Below are 25857 nucleotides of genomic sequence, written 5' to 3'. Positions count from 1 at the left end.
TAACATTGCATATGGTGGATCTATTGTAGAAATGGAAATATATCATGAATACTGAATATGATATAGAATTGTGGAATGTAGTATTGAAATTTGTGGAATTTCAGGGAATGCATAACTATAATGCATGTTGTGGAAAATGTTGTAAACTGCCTCTTGAAAAGAGATGAGATGACCGGTAATGGGTCGAGTTGTTAAAATTCGCATTGTGATAATGTTGGGAATTGAGAAAATCTTGTTTTTGAAAAACTTGTATTTAATTTCGGGGACGAAATTCTTTAAGGGGTGGAGGTTATAGCGATCCCGGTTGTCCCTTTATTGTTCTGTTGTATTCCGGACTCGGTTCCATGGAGTTGGTAGTTGTATCTATCTTGTTGTCGTCTTTTAATTCCATTTGTTTGAGTTTTAGGATGTGTTGGGCATGTTTTGAATAGGTGGGTTGAGCCTTGGTCCGAAATCTTGTTGCCAGGTTTTTGGTTGTTCCGCTCGAGCGGGCCTTGTTGCGCTCGAGCGGAGATTGCACACTCCTAGTATTTCGTGTCCCTGCAAAACTTCTGCAAGTGTGATTTTTACGCTCGAGCGGGTTTCTTTACGCTCAAGCGGTCGCGTTCGAGCGGGTACTCTGGCGCTCGAGCGGGTAGTACTTTTTGGTGTAAGTTCTGGGAGGGGAAAATCCACGCTTGAGCGGACTAGTTTTCGCGCTTGAGCGGATGTACTTTATTCTTGTGTCTTGGCGCTCGAGCGGGCCTTCTTGCGCTCGAGCGTACCTAGTTTTTTGTTCTTGACGCTCGAGCGTTGTGTTCTCCGCTCGAGCGGGAATGTCGTATATCAGTTGGCAGCTGCGTATTTTAAAATCACTTTTTTACATTCTCTCTGTCTCTCTTACTTTCTAAAAAGATATTTTGAGAGCTCCTCTCTCTAGAAACTCCCTTCTCTCTAGGGTTTGATCTAGTTAGAGTGTGTCACTATCCTCCGGCCTTTGTAAAAAGTGTGTGGATCGTCGAGGGCTCCATTTTGATCCGTGAATCTTTGAGTTTGGAGCATTTTGGTTTTCTTCAACTTCCCTGTTTGAGCTACAACTTCGAGGTAGGGATATCCTACTCCTTCTCATGAGTTTTGTCTTTGAATTTTAGTATTTTGATGAGTTGGGGGTTGTTGGGTAATTTTGAGAAAGTTTGGGCCTTTGTGTAATTTTACAAAAGTTGGGGTTTTGTTTATACAAACTTATATGCATGTTTGGCATAGAGAAATGAGATAAATATTGGATTATTGGCGAAAATGGAACCTTAGGGTTGTGATGTTAATTATGGGAAATGCTCTAATTACATTGACAAATTAATTGGTATAATTAATTTGAAGAAAAGAGGAATTAAATTGAGAATGTTGGAATTGGATGTGGATGAGATTAAAGGGTGTAGTTAGATTCGTTCATCGCTCACCTAGTTGAAATGTTTATTATATATCCATTTGGTGCATTTATTTTCAGTATAGAAATAACTGCTTTGGGCTATCGGTTGAGGATAGTCTTGATTGTTGTAGACACTGCATGATGATTAGGCAAACTAAAACTAATTGATTGAGTATGCCATTGAATATAGCAACTGGAATAATACATTAATTCTATGTATTGATTGATTGTATATGATCTATGTTTATATACATGTGTTGTGTGGGAGGAGATAGGGGATATACTCCACGGTTTAGGGGAAGATAGGGGATGGACCTCTAAACCGGATTTTGTGTGACATTGATACAGCACTACAATGTGTATCAAGTGTTGATTATGGAAGTGTTTGAATTAATTTGATATAGCACTGAAATGTATATCGTTATCAATTGTAAGGTATAGAAGTGATTCTATGTTATGTTGATACAGCACCGAAATGTGTATCATTCGCAAAGTGTGGGAATGGTTTATGTGTTATTGATACAACATTAAAATGTATATCCCTCATGAATTTTGAAAGTGTTTTAAAGATGAGTCTAAATCTCATTAAGTTATTTGGCTAGGTGTTGAGCCTTGTTTTCAAACTCAAAGTTGGAAAAGACAAGGGAAATGAAATGTAACATGGACTTAATGTCATGAAATCGAAATGTGATATATGTGGATGTATCTGTGTTGACCATCTATCAACTTCTAATCTTTTAGTCATTGTTCATGGCTGGTTTAGTGTATTTCTACTGGGCTGTAGCTCACCCTCTATGGGACATCATTTTCAGGTACAGGTAGCATGCCACCTCCAAGGACATAGCTTGGGAGGCTAGAGGCAGACAGACTGCTTTGTTGTTTGCTTTCTTTTAATGTATTACATGTAAATTCAAGCCAAGGGCTTAATATGTATTGAGTTAGCACTCTTCTTTTTGTAACCAAGTGCTAACTTGGAAAGCTGTAAGCCCGTAGGGATTTGCTTTTGTTGTTAATATGTAATACTTTTGTAAGGAACTACTCTGATGAATAGAAGAATATTTATCTTTTATACCAATGGATGTCTAAGTTGATGGGTTTTAATGTTATTATTTTGAGGGCGTTACAGACAGGGCTTTCTTTACAAAACGAGTCGGGAAATTTTTTTACCGTATTTAGTTTGGGTGACGAAATATATATATTTTGAGACAAATTTATTTTGTCATAAAATTCCAAATTTGTTGTAGTATTCAAAAAGAAGTGTAATGAAATGAGGTAAATGGTCAAAAGAGGAGTGATGTGGGCAGAAGGGTAAGGGGAAAATAGGTGGTCATCGTTAAAGAAGGGGTGGCGGTAGATATTAGGGCTCTGATAGTTGTAATTAGGAGATGAGAGATTGAGGGTTAGTGGTGAGTGTATCCTATATGTCCAAGTCCATGTTAGTGTTTATGATATGTGGTGTGTGAATTTCAAAATTAGAATTAATACTTACGTAGCAATAGTAAATAATATAGTCCCATGTCAACTTCAAAAAATTTCTTTCGTTAGGTAAGTTAATAGAGATGGATGGATGACTTTGATTGTAACTAATTTAGAAAAGAGGGATTTTTTTTAAGGTCCCTAATAATAACAATTTAGAGGATAAAGGACACCCAAAAAGATAGTCATGCATCAGGTCCCTGAAACAACTTGGCGCGCGTTTTTAATTATTTTGTGGACCAAAATACCCTTGCCAAAATCAACACAGAAACAAATTCATTCCGACGCCTGAGTTACATTACAAACATCCAGCATCTTCACGAACAGGAGAACAACAGAATTAGGGTTTCAACATTATCTGCACCATCGACATTAGAGCTTCGTTATCTTCTCCAAAAATCATTCCCATTCCTTCCTCACAAATTTCTCTGACCTAGGTTAAAGCTTCGTTTTCACTGCTCATCATCATCTTAGTCCATCTTCGTCACGTCGCATCTTCATCACGGGCCATATCAGCTCGTCATTCAAGTTTCATCCTAACTCTGGTCAGTTTTTCTACAATACAACTAGATTTTCTCTGGAAACACAGTTAATAGCATTTTATAATAACCTTCCATAAATTAGGGTTTCAATTTCGTAATAAAAAGCTACCTGAATTTGGAAAAAGTTATTTCTGTGTGTTTTGAACTTATTCTTCAACATGTTTGTGTGATTTTATCTGTAAATTTCTCTGGCATTTGAATTTCTCTGATTTTTTATTAATGTACGTTTCTTCTTTCAATTTTCTTTGGCATGTTTATTTTTACAAAAATAATTTTTTGTGTTTTTATCTTATTCTTGAACATGTTTCTGTAATTTTGTCTATAAATTTTCCTGCTCCGTAAAATTCTCTGTAATATGTATTTTTAATTGGAATGTCTATCTTAATCTAGAATGTCTATTGCTTTCTTGCCTGTCTTAAGTTTCTCTGGTATTTATAATTTTCTCTGACCACATCACATCACTTTCCTCCCTTGTGTGTTTTTGTCATTTTTAATTTTCTCTGGAATTTTAATATTATGGACTGGAATGAATGTTTCTTCTTTGAATTTTCTCTGCCATGTGTACTTTGAGAAAAAGCTATTTCTCTGAATTTTGATCTTATTCTTGAACATGTTTCTATGATTTTGTCTATGAATTTCTCTGCTTTGTAAATTTCTCTGGAATATGTATTTTTCTCTGCAATGTCTATTACACTCTTGCCCCTGTCTAAGTTTCTCTGGTATTTATAATTTTCTCTGACCACATCACACCACTTTCCTCCCTTGAGTGTCTCTATCATGGTTAATTTTCTCTGGTTGTGTATGTAAATTTCTCTTGCATTTTAATATTATGAATTGAAATTTTCTCTGGAATGGAAATTTCCTCAAGAATGTGTAATTTTCTCCAGAATGTGCATTTTTCTCTGGTATGTTTATTTTGTTCAATTCTTGACTTCAATATGGTGTAATTCTCAGTGGCATGTTTACATTACTTTGTTTATTTTTTCTTTGCTAATTGTGGAATGGAAATTTTCTTTCGCTTGCCATGTTTACTTTTTTCTATCATTCATTTCTCTGGTATGTTTACTTCCATATGTAATTTAAACAATTATTGAAAATTTCTCTCCCATGTTTATGATGCTGTGTTGATTTTCTTTGACATTTAATTTTTAATGTCCAATTTTCTCTGGCGTATCAAATTTTCTCTGGCATGTCCAATTTTCTGTAATTTTCCCTTATCTGTAATTTTCTTTGCCATCTCCAATTTTCTCTTTTCTGTAATTTTCTCCCTTATCTATAATTTTCTCTGACATGTCCATTTTTCTCTGGGATTTAATGTTGACATCTCTATGTTTTAATCATTGTCTAGAAATGGCAAAACGTAAAAGCAGCGAAACACCAGAAACACCAAGCAAAAAACAGAAACTCTCTCAGTCTTCTTATGGACTAGGATCAAAAACTAGCAGCAAAACACTAGAAACACCAAGCAAGAAAGAACAACTTTCTCAGTCTTCTTATCATCTAAGATCAAAAACCAGCACCAAAACACCACAAACTCCTCCCCAAAACACACAAGTCCAAGTTGATGAAGGAACTAGCATCCAGATGAGTACCCTAACTTCAAAAGACTCAAGCTCAAGGGGGGAAAAACCTGTTAAACTCCACAGAAAGAGAGCTCACTACAACATTTAATTCCGATCCAAACTCTCATCTGTCGTCTCCTTCTTTCAAACACTTAAATTCAATTCAAAACATTTTCTAGAGCTTCAAAAGACCCCATTCTGGTATTTGATCCAAGCTCTAACCACTGGAAGGATGGATCCAAAGAAATCTAGGAAATCCAATGATGATGTAGTTGCCATAATCCAATGTTACAATGAAAAAACAAAAGCATTCACAGTTGGGAAGAAGAACCTGACCTTTACAACAAATGACATGACCTTGATTTTTGGTTTGGAAGGAGGTAAAGGAGCCATGTCATTAAGATACTCTAAAAAGCCAAAATCTGCATTCCTCAGGAGAAGATTCCAAAAGGACACAAGGCTCACTAGTCCTATTCTTAAAAATGCCTTGGTCAAAGCAATGAAAGGCAAGCAACCAACTGACTTCAAAGATGTAGCAATCGTTGTTACATTGTACTTGTGTCTCACCCTATTTTTTGCAACAAGTGGGAATTCAATAGGTTGGGTGTTTATAAAGTATGTAGAACCTCTTGAATCAATGAAACAGTATGATTGGCCGGAAGCAATCACATCAACATTGATTGATTCTATCATGGCATTGCACAAAACTCCAGAAAAAGTTACGGGGTGTGTCATTGCATTGCTGGTAAGTATAATATCTATTCAAATTTGCAGTTATCATACTTACAAATTTGTGCGTTTACAAAATTTTATTTACTTTCATTTTCATCACAGTATTGGCTATGTGAACATGCAACTATCATTGACTCGGAAGACAGTAACACAACTGACTTCCCAAGATGTGCTGCAAACCTTGACGAAACAGCTGCAGAAGACACCAGTCCACTCTCTTGCACCTCGACAGGTTAGATTCCTATTGCTGCTGAAATCTCAGTGAAATTCCAAAATTTCTCTGACCACTGCTTTGTTTCCCTCCTTGTGCATTGATTGATTAAGATCAATTTTCTCTGAACTATCAATTTATGTTTTCTTCTTTGCTTACCACCGGTCTACTTCTGCCATTGTAATCAATTTTCTCTGCCATCCAAATTTCTCTGACCACAATTGTAACACATTAACTTATATGCCCTGATTGATTTTCTCTAATATCTGAATTATGTTGGTTGTTTCATAATTTTCTCTGGCCCATCAAATTTTATCTCATTGTGTGTAATTTTCTCTGCCCATAACTTATGTGCCTTGCATCTTTGATAAACACTGTTTATTTCTACCCTTCTAATGAATTTTCACTGGAATTCAAATTTCTCTGACACAATTATAGTAAAACATTAACTTATATGCCTTGATTGATTTTCTCTGATATCTAAATTATGCTGCTTGTTTCATAATTTTCTCTGCCTCATAAAAGTAACTCCATGTCTCTAATTTTGTCTAGCCCATACAATTTTCTCTGAAGTTTGTTTCCCATTAGTATCATTTAGATGAATTTTATTTTCCTTATTTGAATTTTTTCTCTCAGTGAATTTTGTAACATTTCTCTAATAAAAGAGTCTCCTGTTACAGATTGATAACAAGCAGCTAGTCAAAAACCCATCAGAGGAGTTCTATCTTGGCAAAAAGACGAAGAAAGAATTAAAAAAGGCAATTGTCATATTCAAGGAGACATTACAAGATCTATCTGAAGATGGAGGGAATGAACAAGTAGAAGACAACACAGAAGAATACGAAGCCAGCAATGGACAAGAACATCAACCAAGTAGCACAGAAGAAGAAACCAGCGAAGAAATAGAACCAGAAGACAAAGAATAAAATGAACAGAAAGAAGAAGACAGTGAACAAGAAGATGGAGAAGAAAATGAACAACAAGAAGAGAACAAGGATGAAAGTGATGAAGAAGAAAATAATGAGCCGATGGACCAAAAACATGATGGCATTTGTGGCTCAACAATGCATCAGCCTGAAGAATTTGAGGAATCAAAGGATGTCCAAATTGCTGATCTACGTCAAAGACTGAAGGCAGTTTCTCAATCTAAAAAAGAAGAAGACAGAAATTGGATTGAATTACTTGCTGAAAAGGATATTTCAATAAGAATCCTGACATCACATAACTCAGAACTTCAAGAAGAAGAAAGCACAATCCGAATGAAACTAAGTATGTTGGAGGTTGAAAAAGCAGACGATACAAAAACAATTCAACAGTTGAGGTGTTCAAATTCAGAGCTTGAAACTGAAAATGCTAAATTGCATGAACAAGTTCAAGAACTATCCGTCCAACTAGCAACACAACCATACCGAACACCAACACAACTTCAACCACAAGGTCAGTGAAAATCTTGAGCCACAAAAAGTTATGTTCTTGTGCCAACATAACTCAGAGAAATTTCTATTTATTATAATTTTCTCTATCATTGGTAATTTTCTCTGGAAGTTATATCTCTCTGAACACATTAGTTATATTTATACTGCTCATTTCATTTCTCTATATATTTTCTTATTCATTTTTGGGGCTTGTTTGATTTTCACTGTGTATAGTTGGAATGCAAGTGGAACAACAACCAACAACCCAACAAGAACAAATTCCACACAAACAACAATCGAAACAAAAGAAGAAACTCTATGGTAACTGCAAAATATTGAATTATATAAATTTACATATTGAAATATCATCTGTTGCTTCAGAGAAATTTCACTTTTTCTAATATTTTCACTGTCTACAGTCAAAAAAGATCCGACGTCAATGATAAAAAAATTTAAAGGCAAAAGAAAGGAAGGAAAAGCAGCATGATCCAGAATTCCAATATCCCAAAGTTGCGAAAGTGACTAGAGCTTCAAAACAAGCTGCAAAGCAAGTTGAGCAAAGCACGAAGGACAAAGAAGTGCTTGATGCTGATGCGTACGTCTTGCCTCAACCTATAAACATCAGAAAATCTTGGGTCTTTCCACAAACTCTTCCAATTTCAAGATTGATAAAAGATCATATAAAAGACATCTTACAGCACATATCAAATGTGTCTGGGCTTGAGTAAGTACAACAAACAAAATAGAACATAACAAACAACAAATTACAAACTTATGTTGCATTAACAACAATTCAATCCCTTCTTTATCATCTTGTAGAGCTTTAATTTGGACAAGTGAGTTGAATCTCATTACCTTTGAAGACATTGGAAACCTAATAAAGCAAAAAGAAATTTCCAACAATGTAAGTCTTTTCCTTTCATCAAAATTTCTCTGCAATGTTCCATCAGCCTTTATAAAAGAATATTACAATTATAAATCATATTTTTCAGGTCATTGATGGCTATAGAGAGATCCTTTTGGCTGACCAAATGAGAGAGAGACAACAACCAACCTCATTTTTTTCACATCCATGTGCTTAGTATGTTACTACTATTTTATTTGATTTTCTCTGGAATTTACTTACTACTTTCTCTTCTTAATATACTTCTTGAAGCCAGTTGTGTCACTAGTCATAACAAAACCATTTTTTGATTTTCTCTGAACACAGAATTTCATCAAGATGACAGAAAATCAAACTTTTCGAGTGTCCTTATTTGACAAGCATATTGAAACAGCATGGAGGAACTACAGGTTCCTCCATTTCCCAATAACTACTGGAGGTAATGAGAAGTCCACACATGGAAATCACTGGACCTTGCTTGTCCTGGACAAACAAGACAATTTATGGAGGTTCTACAACTCACTGAGGCCAAGGAGGGATGATACAGAAGACAAATATGTCAAAGATGCAAAACAATTGGTAACGAGTGCAAATTTCTCTGATCCATCATTATCTTTAGGTGATGATAATTTTCATAGAATCCCATTAACTTGTCCGTAAATTTCTCTGTTATATAAAAATTATTTTTTTTGCAGCAAGATTACGTGGAGAATTTTTTGAAAGCTTGCCTTGAAAGAGACGCTCAATCACAACCCTCTTTCAAATTAATAAACTCACAAAACACAAGTTACGACTTTGAGTATGTCAACAATGCTCCACAATAAGAAAGCGATTCGTAAGTTTCATACATCTATAAATAAAATAATCTGAATTGCATGTTTCTTAAAACTAACCATACCTATAATTTGTATGCAGTCTAGATTGTGGCCTCTTTGTCTGCTATATAATGAAACAATATAGCAAGCATGAACCTATCAGCTCCAAATTGTCCACACAAGAGATAAGGTTGATGAGGGCAGAACTCATAGAGAGATTTGTGACCGAAGTTGGCCGGTCATGGACTGAACCAATTGAAATACCTCTAGAAGAACCACAAATGTAATAGTGAAACTAGTGAAAGGAAGACAATGTACATATCCACACAGAGAAAATTGTCTCACATATATGTATATATCCTTTCTTGTTGATACATTGAAGGAATGATGATCCTTAACATATATGTATATATCCTTTCTTGACTAATCTAAATTTCATTTTTTTTTTATTTTGACTAATGTAAATTTCATACCTATCGATGGTTAAAAATATATATATATATATATATATATTATTGTCATTCACAGAGAAAATTGTCTGCCAGAGAAAATTGTCTGGTATGAACTACCAGAAATTCACAGAGAAATTTAACTTGTATCGTCCCAAGGGGATGCCTATATGATCATGTAATCTGTAGTACTTTGTGTTGGTACAAAACAATCATCAAACTCAACAAAACACAAAGCACACAGTAATTTTATCTGCCACTGAAAAATTTCATTGCATAAAATTTCAAATTTCAGAACACAATGCCCAGATAGTTTTCTCTGATGGTGGAAAATTTCTCTAGATGAATTTGACAGAAAATGGAATTTCTGAGTTATGAATTTCTCTGGGTTGAATGATTTGGAGAGGAGGAATTTCTCCGACTTGGTGAGGAAAATTTCTCTGGCTTTGACACAAATTTCTGAGTTGAAGTGAGTCTAGAGAAATTCTTCCCTGGTCCAGAGAAATTCTCAACTCAGAGAAATTCCAAAAGAGCTTAATTTTGTTTCTTGGTTGTACAATAATTTTATGTATGCTCTGTCTGGTGTGCACATTTCTTGAAATGACTGATATGAAGCTACCAGAAATTTACAGATAAATTTAACTCATATCTCGCCAAAGAAGGTGCCTATATGATCATTTAATCTCTAATGCACTGTGTTAGTACAAAACAGTTATCAAATTCAAAAAACACAATCCACACAGTACTTTAATCTGCCATTGTCAAATTTATGTGGATGAATATGAAGCTTCAAAACACAACACACAGAATTTTCTCTGCCATAGGTAAATTTCTCTTGATGAATTTGACAGGTACTACAAACCCACTGCCTATAGTATATATCAACAAACACACTTTAACTGATATTGGAAAATTTCTCTGGATGAATTTGATTGATATTATTATATACACTGTCTAAAAAATACATTTCACAAAACAAAATACACAAAGTAATCATCAAATGTATTATTCAATCAATAAAATGTATAATCCTCAACTATTTAACAAAGGTTCCTTGCATGTCCTCTTATTATGGTGACCAATACTCTCACAACGACTACACTTAATCACCCTTTTAAACTCTCCAGTAGAAGCAATTCTGTTCTTCTTCGGCCCCCTAGCAGGTCTCTTGCTTAATGGAGGTAAAATCATAGCATCTTCAATGCTACACACAGGTTTTTCAACAGTTAGAACTGGGCCAATCGAAAACGAGTATGCTTGACGATACATATCAGCATGAAAAAATGGTTCAACAAATGAATTCAAATTCTTTCCACTCCTAAAAATTGCAGCAACAGCATGTTGACATGGATACCCATTTATTTCCCATTTTCGACATGAACAAGTTCTCAACCCAAGATCAACCATAACCGAAGGAAAACAATGCACTTCAAAGACATTATCAGATGATAAACTCACATTCCATGTCCTCCCGTCCAAAAAAGACTTCTCCAACACACTATCCATACGAGGACACAGAATTTTATTCCATTTACTAGAGAGCAGCCTCCTATCAGACCTCATATTCATGATTTGCAACCGTATCATGTCCACCAAATTTGTTATTGGTAAGTGCCGAGCTTCTCGTATCCATGAATTGAATGACTCAGCAACATTTGAATACATCTCACCATAACGTTTCCCCGCAAAATATGCATCACTCCAATTTTCATATGGTAAACTTCTCAAGAAAACACTCACAATGTCTCATCCCTCACTTTTTAATTCATTTAACTTGAAATGAAATGATGCCTTTGTTAGAGCATATGCACAGTCTGAAAACTTGGACACAATCGTCTCCCTAACCAAATTTGTGTTTCCACATGACAACTTATCCCTCAAATTTCTCTTTAGATGTTCCAGACAAAATCCATGAAAGCAGTTAGGGAAAAACCTAGCAATTCCCTCCACAATTCCACAATGTCGATCTGATATGAAACTTATCACCCTTTCTGATCCTAATACTCCACATAAATGTTCAAGAAACCAACACCAATTGTCTTTATTCTCAGCATCAACAACAGCAAAAGCTACAGGAAAAAAACCTACAAAACAAATAGGAACAAGCATATTAGATATACACATGCAGAGAAAAATAGAACAATAAACAACCAGAGAAGTTTGACACTGCCAACATCCAGAGAAAATTCACTTAGTGCCCAACTCCAGAGAAAATTCACACATTGGCAACATCCAGAGAAAATTGACTTAGTGACCAGCTACAGAGAAAATTCACACAATCATAATATACAGAGAAAACTCACTTAGTGACCACCTACAGATACAATTCACACAATGACAACATCCAGAGAAAATTCATACACTGGCCAAAATCCAGTGAAAATTCTCACAGTGGCCACAACAATAGAAAATCCACACAGTGGCCAAAACCAGCGAAAATTCACATTCACTCAATTCCTACATGCATAGAAAATTCACATACTTAGATAAAATTAGATATATTTACAATTACTTTCATTCCCATCTTTCCCCGTTGCAGCAAGCATAACTCCTTTGTATCGTCCTTTCAAAAATGTTCCATCAAGAAAAAGCAATGACCGACAATATTTGAAACCAGCAATGCATCCATGAAAAGCCACAAACACTCTTTTGAAACGCTTGTTATCTTCAAAATCTAACTCAAAACGACTACCTGGATTGTTCTTTAATGCCTCATCAAAATACCATCGTAATTGATCGAATGACAAACAAGAATCCCCATATGTACTACGTTTTGCTTTTTCAACCCTCAGCCAACCACAGTTATAACTGATTGAGACCCCATACTTGTCTTTCATTTCTTTCATAACATCCACTAGACGAGTTAAAGGTTTTGCACTTACTTCTTCAAGTATCAGCCCAGAAACTAAGCTGGAAGTCATCCTCGAATGTTTACTCGTACGAACCGCCACACCACACGTATGTTCATTGTTCAAAGTCCTTATGTAGAAGAACCCATTTGTTTTTTCAACAGAAGCATGTACACGCCACATACATCCCCTTGATTCCTTATATGCACATTCTGTCGTAACCCTCAGCTTGTCATTTTTAACATACGTAAACTGAAAACCAACCTCAATAGCATACTTGCATAAAAAAGAACGGAACTCAACCACACCACCCTCAAACTTTTGTCCAACATTCGTAATATTATTCCGCCAACTAGCCGACAATAACACCTTTTCTTAGTGAGAACAAAACTTAGAGAGTGAATTCCTTTCAACATCCACCAGCCTATCACACTCACCATCCACAACATCTACCCAATTAGACCCCACTTCATCCTCTTCATCAGAAGTACTACATCTACTAACTGAAACATCAACTATATCAACACCGCGTGCACAAACAACCCTCAACATATTCAGAAAATCAATATTATTTCGAACCATACAATTCGGATGGCCCAAAATAGAATATGAAATACACGTAGTCTCAGGTTTCAAATTCTCCCATGTTTTACACAAAACGCCAACCAATTCCTCAAAATTCAATTCGCATGAAACATTAATGACAATAGTATCATTCCCATATTTGCACAGCAACAACACTGCACTGTCCATTGAAACTGAAACAAAAAACAACAAAAATAATTTGTTTAACATAGAAACACTTCACAAGAACAACATAAAAGTCCAGAGAAATTTCTAAAAATTATAATTTTCTCTGAACTTAAAATAAAAGTCCAAAGACATCTACAAACTGATATTCACCTTCAAGATGATAAAAAACAAAATCACAGAAACTTAATGAATCACAAAGAAATTTACTGCTAACTATTAAACACAATTATAGAAAAACAAAAACACATAGACTACAAGTCCAGAGAAATACTTTTCTCTGAACTACAAACTGAAAGTGAGTAACAAACTTACAATTTTTTCTGAACTACAAATACAAGTCCAGAGAAATTTGTGAACTTACATTCACTTTCTCATATTCTATCTGCATTACAAACTTCTAATAATATGTCCATATGCACTTATAATTTCCTCTAGACTACACAAACAAAAGTGCAGAAAATGAAATTTCTCTAGTTTGAAAAAACATAGAACAAAACTTATCATTGATCAGCATGTTGATAAAAAACAGAGCACCAAAAATGAACTCTAAACATCAAAATCACCTACACTGTCAACACTATGTGAAATTGATCAAAAAACAAAGAATGAAAAATTAATTCCAAAAATAAAAATCAACTCTATCAAGCTGGCCTCTCTCTAAACAAAAATTCAAAACAAAAATCAAAATCCATGTGGAATCTAAATCGAAAACAAACCTAATTCAACTCCACTCAAAAACCTACGCGATCAACATACTGTCAATACTCTTTGAAATTGATTAAAAAACAAATAATAAAAAATTAATTCCAAAAATAAAAATCAACTCTATCAAGCTGGCCTCTCTCTAAACAAAAATTCAAAACAAAAATCAAAATGCATGTGGTATCTCCATCGAAAACAAACCTGATTCAACTCCACTGAAAATCTACGTGATCAACACACTGTAACACCACTGAAATCTCCGACGAAATCTCCAACGAAATCTACACGATTGTAGCAATCTTTCTCGTCAACTCCACTGAAATCTCCGACAAAATCTCCACCATGAAATCTCCACTGAAATCTCCGACGAAAACTCCAACAAAATCTCCACATCAAATTCGGTTTCCAAAATCTATCAGTTAAGTCAACAATATAATATTCAAACAAATTTATGTTATAAAGGAAGGGTAATTTAGGTACTTTATAACCTAAAATAAATTTGAGGGACCTTAGCCATCAAAACATATTATAAAGGACCTCTCCTCCTATCAAAGTAGAGGAGGGACCTTAGGCCAATTTTCCCTTTAGAAAATCAAGGTTTAAACTTTAAATGTGTATATATATATTTAAAAAACTTACAACTTCATTTGTATGTTTTTTTTTTTTTTAATTTATAGTATTTTTAAAATGAAAAAAAAAATCAGAATTCTCTAATTGTTTGTTTATTCTTTTTTAAAATTTTTTCTTTGAATAAATAAAATATAATCCAATAAAAATTGAGTGTGGCAATTTTTTAATCTTTTAAAATATAAAATTTCAAGATTTTAGGTTTAGGTTTTGAAGTTGTAAGTAAACTTTTGAAATCTCACTTTCGTATAATATATATACTACCATATCACCTGTGCTATGCACGGGTTGTATTTACAGTTATCTATATATGTGAATTGTGATTTTTAATTTTTTTTTTAAATGTCTTCTTTTTTTTTAATATTTTAAAGTTTAATATTTTGATAATAATCATAAGTGTTGGACTTTTCAAGGAATTAAATATCTTCTTTTTTATATTATATTAAAGTTTAATATTTTGATAATAATTAATGCTATCTAACTACAATCATATTTTTCTCATAATAAAAAAAATAATTGCAAAAAAGAACCATGAAAATAGTAAATAAAAAGAATATTTAGAAGTATTGAACAAACTACAATCACATTTTTCTTTTTGTAAGTGTTTATGTTTATCTAACTTCAATCATATTAAAAAATCAAATTATAAACAAAAGGAGATAACTTTAATCATACAAATCACATTTTTTTAATGCTATATAACTACAATCACATTTTTCTCATAATAAAAAAAATAATTGAAAATAAGAACCATTAAAATAGTTAATAAAAAGATTATTTAGGAGTATTGAACAAATTACAATCATATTTTTCTTTTCATGAGTGTTTATGTTTATCTAATTTCAATCATATTAAAAAAATCAAATTATAAACAAAAGGAGATAACTTCAATCATACAAATCATAATTTTTTTAATGCTATCTAACTATAATCATATTTTTCTCATAATAAATAAAAATAATTGAAAAAAAAGAACCATTCAAATAGTAAATAAAAATATTATTTAGAGCCGTTGAACAAACTACAATCACATTTTTCTTTTTGTGAGTTAACTTCAATCATATTAAAGTGAGTTAAAAATCAAATGACAAATTAAGTGAATTGATAGTTAAAAAACACAATAATTTTTTTTCAAAAAACACAGTGAGTTAAAAAAATCAATTACAATTTTTTTTTCAAAATACAATCTAATCATTATCAATAATTGGTACTTTAAAAATCAAATCAAAAAAAAAATCAAATCAAATCACAAATATTTTTATGCTATCTAACTACAATCATATTTTTTTCATAAATAATTGTAAAGAAAACCATTAAAACAGTAAATAAAAGATTAAATCACATTAAAAAAAAAGAACCATTGAACAAATTACAATCACATCACATTTTTCTCATAATAAAAAAAAATAAATGTAAAAAAGAACCATTGAACTAACTACAATTACATTTTTTTCTTTGTGAGTATTTATGTTTATCTAATTTCAATCATATTAAAAATGAAATTAAAATAGTAAATAAAAAGATTAAATAACATTAAAAAAAACCATCGAACTAACTACAACAATCATATTAAAAAAAAAAAAAAGAGCCATTGAACAAACTACAATCACATCACATTTTTCCCATAATACAATAAATAAATGAAAAAAAATTATTAAACTAATCACATTAAAAAAAAAAGAACCATTCAACTAATTATAATCACATTTTTCTCTTTGTGAGGGTTTATATTTATCTAACTTCAATCATATTAAAAAATCAAAAATAAAATTAAAATAGTAAATAAAAAGATTAAATAACATTAAAAAAAAACCATTGAACTAACTACAACAATCATATTTTAAAAAAAAAAAGTCATTAAACAAACTACAATCACATCACATTTTTCACATAATAAAATAAATAAATGAAAAAAAAAACTATTAAACTAACTACAATCCCATTAAAAAAAAAAAGTATCATTCAACTAATTATAATCACATTTTTCTCTTTGTGAGGGTTTATATTTATCTAACTTCAATCATATTAAAAAATCAAATTATAATTTTTTATTCGCTAGACAAATCACAAATATTTTTATGCGCTATCTAATTATAATGTTAAAACAGTAAACAAAAGGAAAAGTCAAGAAGGAGAAAACAAAAAGAAGACTTACTGTTTATCAAATTATAATTTTTTATTCGCTAGACAAATCACAAATATTTTTATGCGCTATCTAACTATAATATTAAAACAATAAACAAAAGGAAAAGCCAAGAAAGAGAAAATAAAAAGAAGACTTACTGTTTGCATACGTGGTCACTGAAGTTGAAAATGTAGAAGTGAGAAGTCAAGAAGGAGAAAACAAAAATGAGACTTACTGTTTACAATAGGTATGTGAAAAGTTAAAAAGAGGGTGTGTATTGGAGAAGTTAAAAAGACTTGAAAGAATTTAATAAGTGCGAAGTTTTTTTTTTTTCAAAAAAAAAAATTAAGAAATTAATATTCAGATATTGGAACTCCCACGAAACTTGTGAGTTAGAGATAGATATAAATAAATAGATATAGATATAGATATAGATATATATATTTGTTTTAAATTTTTTTTAATATACAAATTATTTGTTTTGGAAAAGATATTGTAGTAATTATGAGAGAAGTCAAAAAGTCTTGTGGGTTAAGAGAAGTTAATAAATGCTGAGGTTAATTTTTTTTTTAAAAAAAAAATAGAAAATTAGGATTGACATATTGAAGCTCTCACAGGTCTTGGGGGTTAAAAATCTCATTTTGCTTAATATATAGTATAGATATATATATGTATATGGATATATAGATAGATAGATAAAACTTGTACGAACATGAAATAATCTTCTCGTATAATTCTGTTCACCAAGTTTGCACTCCTTCAAACGTCGTTGCTTTGCTACTTGAAAACACACGTGAGATAGCCGGCGGATGTGTGCTAAAAGCCTCTCAAATGCGTAAGTCAGCTAGTAGACAATAGACCATAAGCTCTATGTATTTTTTAGTAAGAATTGCAATACTTGAAAATAGGTGAAGTCACAAGCTTTTATAAGTTCCGTCTGACACAATCCTAATAGAATTCTATTTCTACTAACAGAGTCCTTCTTGGAATCCCAATCTTAAAGGATAATACTTATTCGTGGAACACCCTCCTCCCTGAAAGTCAAATGGGATGGCAACACCTTGTTCGGCGGTGGATACTCAACCGAGCTCCTTCGCATCACTCTTCCTCTGGCAGAGTCGTGAAAATAGCCAATCGATGGACTACCGAGCTAACTATGACTTGGTCCTCTATACTGAAGCCATCTTGGTCTACTCTTAGATTGCACATGGATCACTTGATCTTATACCACTATCTGGCCCAGTATCTAGTCAATCCAGAATCGAAATACCCATGCTCTTATCTCGTCCCCATGCACATCCCAAATTTAGGAGACACTATTACTTAGCTCGGCCCAATTTGTCTATACAAATTACCCTCTCAACACTTATCTGATTTTTTTATCCAATAATGACAATGACTTTTTATCATTTGAATTTGAATGATCAAGCCTTTAAGAATAACGTTTGTTTGTTTTTATTTTAATATTCAATTAGTTATTAATTGATGGGTGAATTACACTAACAGTCCTTATAGTTTGGGGCTTGTGTCACTTTAGTCTCTGACTTTTCAATTGTGACACATTTGACCATGAATTTTGAATCTTGTTTCAATTAAGAACAATTGAAGATATCATTAGATTTTTCAATGGTAAAATAGTCAATTCGATAAAATATAAACTAATTTGACAAAAATAAATGTCAAAAAAATATTTTTGAATTTTTAAAAATTATTTCTACCCACTAAAGATAAAATTATGTAAAATTAATAAACTTTTTAGACATTTATTTATTTTTTTTACCAAATTAATTTTTGTGATGTGTTTGAATGATGATCATGTAAAATTAATTTTTAAAAAGTAATCATGTATTTTTTATTGATTTTGATCAATTTTACATAATTTTATCTTTAGTGGATAAAAATAATTTTAAAAAAATTAAAAATATTTTTTTGACATTTATTTTTGTCAAATTAGTTTATATTTTATTAAATTGACGATTTTGCCCTTTAAATTAAATAATGGTATCTTCAATGGTCCTTATTTGGAACAAGATTTAAAATTCATGGTCAAATGTGTCACAATTGAAAAGTCAGGGATTAAAGTGACACAAATCCCAAACTATAGGGACTGTTAGTGTAATTTGCCCTTAATTGATAGATATTTATAAAATTAAATTTTGATGGAGCTCTATTTGAAGATGGGACAGCCGGTGCTGTGGTATTATTGTTAGAGATTCTCGTGGCGTTGTATTTACATTGAGCACAACCCGGTTTCGGGGGTTTCGTGGACATTCATATTGAAGGTGATTCTCTCTTGGTATCAGTTCTGGGGATGATAATCTGTCAACAACTGATTGTTAAATAGAGGGGATCAATAGAGCTCTTCGAGATTTTCGGTCTTCTTCTTGCTCTCATACTAAACGGCATAGCAACAAGTAGGGCTGCAAAACGAACCAAGCCGAGCCGAGCTTTGCTGAGCTCGAGCTCAGCTCATTTACTTATCAGGCTCGTTTATTGAGGTCGAGCTCGACTCGATAAGGAACTAGGCTCGAGCTCGGCTCGGCTCGGCTCGTTAATTTTAATAAAGTTCGAGCTCGGTTCGGCTCGACTCGATAAATTTTTTTTAATATTATTTATATTATTTAAATAAAAATATTATTTATATTATTTAATATATAAAAAATTTATTTATATTATTATTTATATATGTATATTTATATATTTTTAATATATAAATAATGAATTTGTATATATTTACATATTATTTAATATATAAATAATATATTTATTATATAATTTAAAGAAAGATAAACGAGCTGAGCTCATGCGAGCTAGAGCTCGGCTCGTTTACTAAACGAGCTTAATATTCGAGCTCGAGCTCGGCTCGTTTACTAAACGAGCCGAGCCGAGCCGAGCTTGTTCATGAACAGCTCGGTTCGTTTACAGCCCTAGCAACAAGACAGCTCATTTGTTGCACGTATAGCCATCCAAGTAGAGGAACAAAAGTGTTAGGATGGAGGGGGTCCCATCCTCTCTTCTGTCTTGTGTTTTGGCAGATAGAACAATAGTTGTGTGGAAAATATTCTGGTGTGCAATACACACTATATGTAAATTTGTGTAAAATTACATAAATTTTTATGAATTTGCATAAGTGATCTCATAAAAATGCGTAAGTTAAACTCAAATTTACATAAATCTGCAAGAACTTGTGTGATTAAATGAATTTGTGTTTGATTTATGCATTTTTATAATACCATTTATGTAAATTTATGAAAATTTACGTAATTTTGTGTAGAATTACAAACCATATGCAATGCACACGGGAGAATTCTCCTAGGTTGTGTAAGCTATTTGGCTAATAGTTAGGTCTCGTTTGGGAAGTAATCGTTTTAGCTTAAAAGTCAAAAAGTTACTAAAAAAATCAAAAAGTTTAAAACTTATACCAAAAAGTCAAAGATTCTTTTTTTTCTCTCTACTTTGTGTACATCTTTTCTTAAAAAATCAAAATGTCATTCCAAATATAATTTTTTTCCCTCATATTTTAACCAAAATAAAATAACATATTTCCAAACGAGGGCTTATTATGTTCTTTTTAAGGAGTGTTTGTTTGTTTGTTTGTTAATAAATAAATAAAATAAAGTATGATCCTCATTTTTTAGTATTTTAAAGATAAAAAATCAATAATTTTGATAGGATAAATTACACTTTGTTTCTTTTGTGTTTGCTCATTTTTTCAGTTTAACTCTTCAAGTTTGTTTTTTTTCACTTTAACCTTTCATGTTTTAAGGTTTTTTTTTTTTTTTTTTTTTTTTTTTTTCATTTACTCTAAAAGCTAACTTGTGTCCCAAATTATATAGAAAATAACGTATTGACATTCACGTGGTATATAAATATTTTATTATGTATAAAGCACATATCTTACACAAATTGAAACTCTAATATAATAATATATTTTGTTACGTTATGTGACTATTAACATGACATTTTTTGTCTAATTTTAAACAAAAGTCAGATTTAGAAGTAAACTAATAAAAACTTAAAAATATGAAAGACCAAAGTGGGGGAAAAAAAAACAAAAAACAAAAACAAACAAACAAACAAACAAGCAAAATTAAAAGGCCAAAGTAAAAAAAATGAACAAACATAAAAAAAGAAAAAGTATAACCTATCCTCTTTGATATATATGTTAACATTTGTCTTATTGTAACATTTATCTAGACTAGAGCGTGTTGTTTGGACTCGTTACGGGTCTCATTTTGATGATTTGAATCGTTTATTTTGTAAAACATTTAGTATATTTTATTTATAAAAAAAATTAGGTCAATCCGATAATCGTAGACTATTCAATTCATCGTGTTTGTTACCCAAAAAATGGATGAATTAAAAAAAAAATTCAATTGTCGTCTATTTTTTTTGATGACATACGTGATAAATTGAATAAGTTGTAATTATCGAATTGATATAATATTTGTAAATAACATATATAAAATATCCAATAAAATAAACAATTCACATAACCAAAACGGGACTGTTGGCTACATATTTTGTATAAGTCAATTACAATTCAACGCGTGGCAGGATAAGGGCAATACAGGAAGACTATTCAAGTTTTCAATCATGATCGAACACATGGCAGTCAGTATTGGTTTTACGAGATCTACGTAGTATTGGATCAATAAAGAGATATAAAGTGATGTGGCTTCAACGGTTACTCACATTCAAATTTAAAATTAGAAGGGAAGCCTAACTGCAAGTGATGGCATAGTGGAGCTAACTATAAGGCAACATGATCAGCGATCATGGAGGAGCGATTCAACGGTTGGAAGTGTAGTTCGATGGTCATCCTTGAGGAGTATAAATAGCAAAGAAGGCCCTAGAAAAGCCTCCCAGACTCAGATTCAAAAAACCAGTTTTATTCTACTTCATTTTCTTTCTAGTTTTTACATTTTATGTTCTTTACATTTCTGTACTTTAATTCCTGCACTACACTTCGTTCATAGGAGTAGTTTCAAGTAGATTGTTGCTGTAAACCGCTACGAGGCTGAATTGGATCATTGTAAGTTTTTATTTTAATGAAATGCTTCAATTGCTCTTTATTTGATTGTCATTTGCTTAATTCTCCTAAATCAAGCTACCAGTAAAAGTCCTCTTCATTGAGACTGAAAGAACTAAAACACAATCGTTTGATAATTGGTTGGCAATTAATTTTCTGTAAGGACTGATTGATCCTTGTTGGCACGCTCATAATTACAATAATAACCTTCAAAAGCCAAAAAGCCAACATATATTTTTGGCACGCCCAGTGGGACTAATTGAAATGGCTAGACGTAGGAGACAAGGAGAAAATGAACGCTTGGAAGAAGGCGTGGAAGGAGAGGTAGAAATATCTAATCCAGAGGATAATGTGATAACACATCCTGTGGAAACACCTATTTTATCAGAACCTATGGTCAAACAGACCAGCACTTCGGAACAAGTACCACATGTTTATAATATTGGACAAGGCCAAGGAATTGGACCATCCACTGTTCCATCTACCCAGCCAATGAATCCGTGGGGAGGCCTAGTAGATGCCATGGGACAACAGTTAATAAACACAATGGAGAGATGGGCAACATCCTTTTTGGATCGAATGAATACCCATCAACCAACAAATACAAGACACATGGAGGAAGTTTCAAATGTCCCTCAGCAAAGATTGGCTAGAGATAAACAACCTATGCAAATTAATGGACATTCTAATGGTCAAACTAGTAGTCAAAACCATGAAAGACCATCACCTCAGTCTTTGTATGAACCTATTTCGAGGCCTATAGCAGGTCAAAATGCCTCAGTATTTAACAGTGAAGCCATGCAAACTGGTGGATCTGGCCCAGGACAAGAAAATGGCATAAGAATGGTTCTAAATCCCATGTTCGAAGCCATACCTGGCACAAGGGGGTTCACTAATCCCTTATTCGAATTTATAACCGGGGGGTTGGAAGGTTTTCCTACAAATGGAAGAGACACAGCACCTGTTCCAGCACCTTTCGCAAGACAGGCTCAAAGGGGTTACCCACACCCCCAACAGCAACTGGCACCTCAGGGACAACCAGTCTCAAATATACCACCTTATGGGCCAAGAGGACCACAAGCACAAGGTTGTCCACCAAATCCTGTGTTTGTTCCTCCAGTAGTGGTTCAATAGGCACAAAATATGGTCCCTAGGGACCAAATTGCTGATATTGTTAGAGAGATGTGTAGACCAATGGCTCGGGGGGTTCAAACTCCTGTGTACAGGAAACCATATCCAGAATGAGTGGATAGGGTACATGAATACCCAAGAGGATTCAGGATACCAGACTTTGTCCTTTTTTATGGGAATGAAAACCAGTCAACGGCGGAGCATGTTGCTCAATGTGGTGAATTTACCAATAATGATTACATAAAGTTAAGATTTTTCCCAAATTCTCTTATAGGGGTAGCCTTCGTATGGTATATTAACCTTATGCCTGGCTCCATTCAGACTTGGCAACAAATGGAAGAGGCATTTCATGCCCAATTCTTCCAAACGGAGCCAGAAGTGTCCATGGCAGATTTGGCAAGGTTGGGCCAAAGGCCTGATGAAAAGGCTGCTCAATTTATTGCCAGATTTAAAAGAGCACGAAACAAATGTAGGGTCATCCTACCAAAGCCAAAATTCGTGAGATTGGCTCAAAATGGCTTAGAGTTTAGGCTTCGAAAGAAGTTTGACTCAACTGAGTTTAGAGACTTGGTGGAACTAACTTATAAGGTGTCTAGGTATGAAGCATTACTAGAGGAAGAACAAGATCGAAATAATGCATCATACAAGACATATTATAGAGATCCTAATTATAAGATTGATGCAGCAGAGATTGTGAGGAAAGAACCTGTGATCTGTGAGGCATTAATTCATAAGGACACAACAATTGACCAGCAGTTTAAAAAGAAAGATCTTCATAGGAAATACTCTTTTGATTTAACAAAGGCAGATGACATTTTTGATTGTTTGCTTGCTGCAAATTTCCTGAAGTTACCAAAAAGAGTCAAAATTCCGTCTCCAGAGGAACTTAAAGGAAAAGTGTACTATAAATGGCATAATTCTTGGTCTCACTCAACTAAAAACTACATTGTTTTTCGAGACAAGATCCAAGAGCAGATTCGAAAGGGGAGTCTAAAATTCCCAGCTAAAACAGAAAAGGCCATGGGGATTGACACTAATCCGTTCCCAAAAATTGGAGAAGTGGCAGCCAATGTTGTTATGCCAAACCTCCAGAACTTGTCCTTGAAGAAATTGGAAGAAGTCAAGTACAGATGCATGTTGCCAGCCAGACAACTGTCAAGAAAGACACTGGAAATCTACCAGTTACTGGTTAAAGTTTCTCAGACCAGAGGGAACACTCTGAGGAAGAAGCACTAGATGACAATTCTTTGGAGGCAGCTGTTATGCAAAGAATGTGTCCCAGATGTAGGCTGAGCTACAAGTGGTTGAAAGGGCTTCCGATTGATGGGAAACAATATTACAAGGATGTGCAGAGGCGTCCCAAACCAACCAGTGCTTACAACAAAAGGCCATATCCAACTAGTATTAGGCAGCAGCCATTAATGGTTGAGCCAACGGCCGCTAGAATGCATTCTAAAGGAGACCGGAGAAGGGTTCAGTTTATGAGATCAAAGCCAGAGATTGGCCTCCTAGACCAGCCTCAAGTAGGACATAAAGTGGCCACCTTCATCGAAGGCCTGAGTTAGGCCCAAAGCAGGGAGTCAGGGGCAAGCAGTGGCCTTCACAGCCAGCTTCGAAGATGGCTTCGAAGGAGGAGGGAAACAGTTTAACAGCTGGATCAGTAGGTTCGTGGGTACCTGGAGTTCCAGATTGGTTTGTCATGCAGAACAAACCTAGGGAGATGTCTACCTAAAGAAATGTTGTTGGAAACCAAGGCAGGATGGTTAAACCTCATTTGGTGACTCCAAACAATTGGGTATTGCTTAAGTATCCGAAAACAAAAGAACTAAACATGGTCCCAGTGATTTCTAGGTCTCATAGAAAGAAGATCCAACGAAGGTACACACATTACCAGAAGAACCTGAAAGACAATAGAGAGAGCTCTTCATTGGTCCAACCAAAGAGCCAAACAGAAAAGGAAGAAAATTCAAAGCCAAATCATGATCCAAAATCAATTCTTCAAGACAAAAGGGGTTGCAGTAGAGAACATTTGGCCAAAGTTCACTCTGAACTAAAAGCCAAAGAAAGGACCAGTTTGGCAGGATTGGAAAAGGCCCTGATGGAGAGTGACAGTGAAATAGAGGAAGAAGTTGGCTTAGGCCAAAGAAAAGAAATGGTTGAGGAAGAAATGTTTTAAGCCTTCATGGCTGAACATACATTTTTGGTTGAAAAACTAGTAGAGGTAGTCCATTCGAAGACAGCTATTGGTACTGAAGTGCCAGAATGCAGCATGGAAGATGCTTTTGAAGTAGTTGAACAAGTCAGCCAAGAAATGAAGCAGGTACAACCAGTCGTCCAATTTGGCTCATTCCCTCCGGTGTCGGTGAATATGGTGCTCATATTACCACAGGAGTTTTAAGCTGAAGATGACAACCAAGGTCAGGAGATTGACCCAATCCCGGTTTCCAATGAAGACTCGCTAGTGAGTATAGTATAAGACGAATCTGAATCGGTCACACCAATGGAAACTAAAGGTGAGAGTGAGGAAGATGGCAGTATTAACCTCTCATATCCTTTCGAATACCCTACAACGTCCATGACTCAAAATGTCAAGCCTTTGTATATCAAGGCTTTCTTTGATGGAGTACAGATGAGTTGGGTATTGGTGCATAATGGGGCAACAGTAAACTTGCTTCCAAAATCTTCGTTGAAGAAACTAAGAAAGAAGAACCCCAGACTAATCCCAACTAGCACAGCCATTGCTGGCTTCGCTGGAGATAAACAGATGGCCCAAGGTATTTTGCTCATCAACCTGAGTGTAGGAACCAGGGACTACATGACAGCATTCTTCGTTATCGACAGCAATGCTGAGTATAATGCTTTACTTGGAAGAGATTGGATTCACACTAACAAATGTGTGCCTTCCTCTTTACATCAGAAAATCATGATGGCTTTGTGCAATGGAGAGACAGAGGAAATCAATGCAGATCCTCAACCCTTCATAGCTTGTGCAGATTTTGCGGAGGCCAAATTGTACACTGAAGGAGTAGCACCACTCAGTATACTGAGAAAACCTGATGGATCAGCCGAAGTGACAGCTGAGGAGGAATTAGCACACCTAAAGCACTTAGTCCAGGAAAGTGCTGATGAAGAGTTTGTCGTTAAAGAT

The 25857-nt window shown here is 33.8% G+C and overlaps 1 protein-coding gene across 1 annotated transcript; it reads right to left on the bottom strand.

The window, feature by feature from the left end:
- Positions 1 to 10710: 10710 nt before the first annotated feature.
- Positions 10711 to 25088, bottom strand: LOC145793206 (uncharacterized). The gene is made up of 4 exons (XM_082875964.1): positions 24906 to 25088; positions 14136 to 14206; positions 12003 to 12298; positions 10711 to 11574 (listed from the first exon to the last, which is right to left on the bottom strand). Exons 1-4 carry the CDS (start codon positions 25086 to 25088, stop codon positions 11237 to 11239), a joined length of 888 nt encoding a protein of 295 aa, XP_082732090.1. The 3' UTR covers positions 10711 to 11236.
- Positions 25089 to 25857: the final 769 nt, after the last annotated feature.

The sequence above is a fragment of the Camellia sinensis genome, chromosome 6 (genome assembly GCF_055761805.1).
Source record: "Camellia sinensis isolate YWXY chromosome 6, ASM5576180v1, whole genome shotgun sequence".
NCBI lineage: Eukaryota > Viridiplantae > Streptophyta > Magnoliopsida > Ericales > Theaceae > Camellia > Camellia sinensis.
This window is presented reverse-complemented; position numbering and strand designations above follow the sequence as displayed.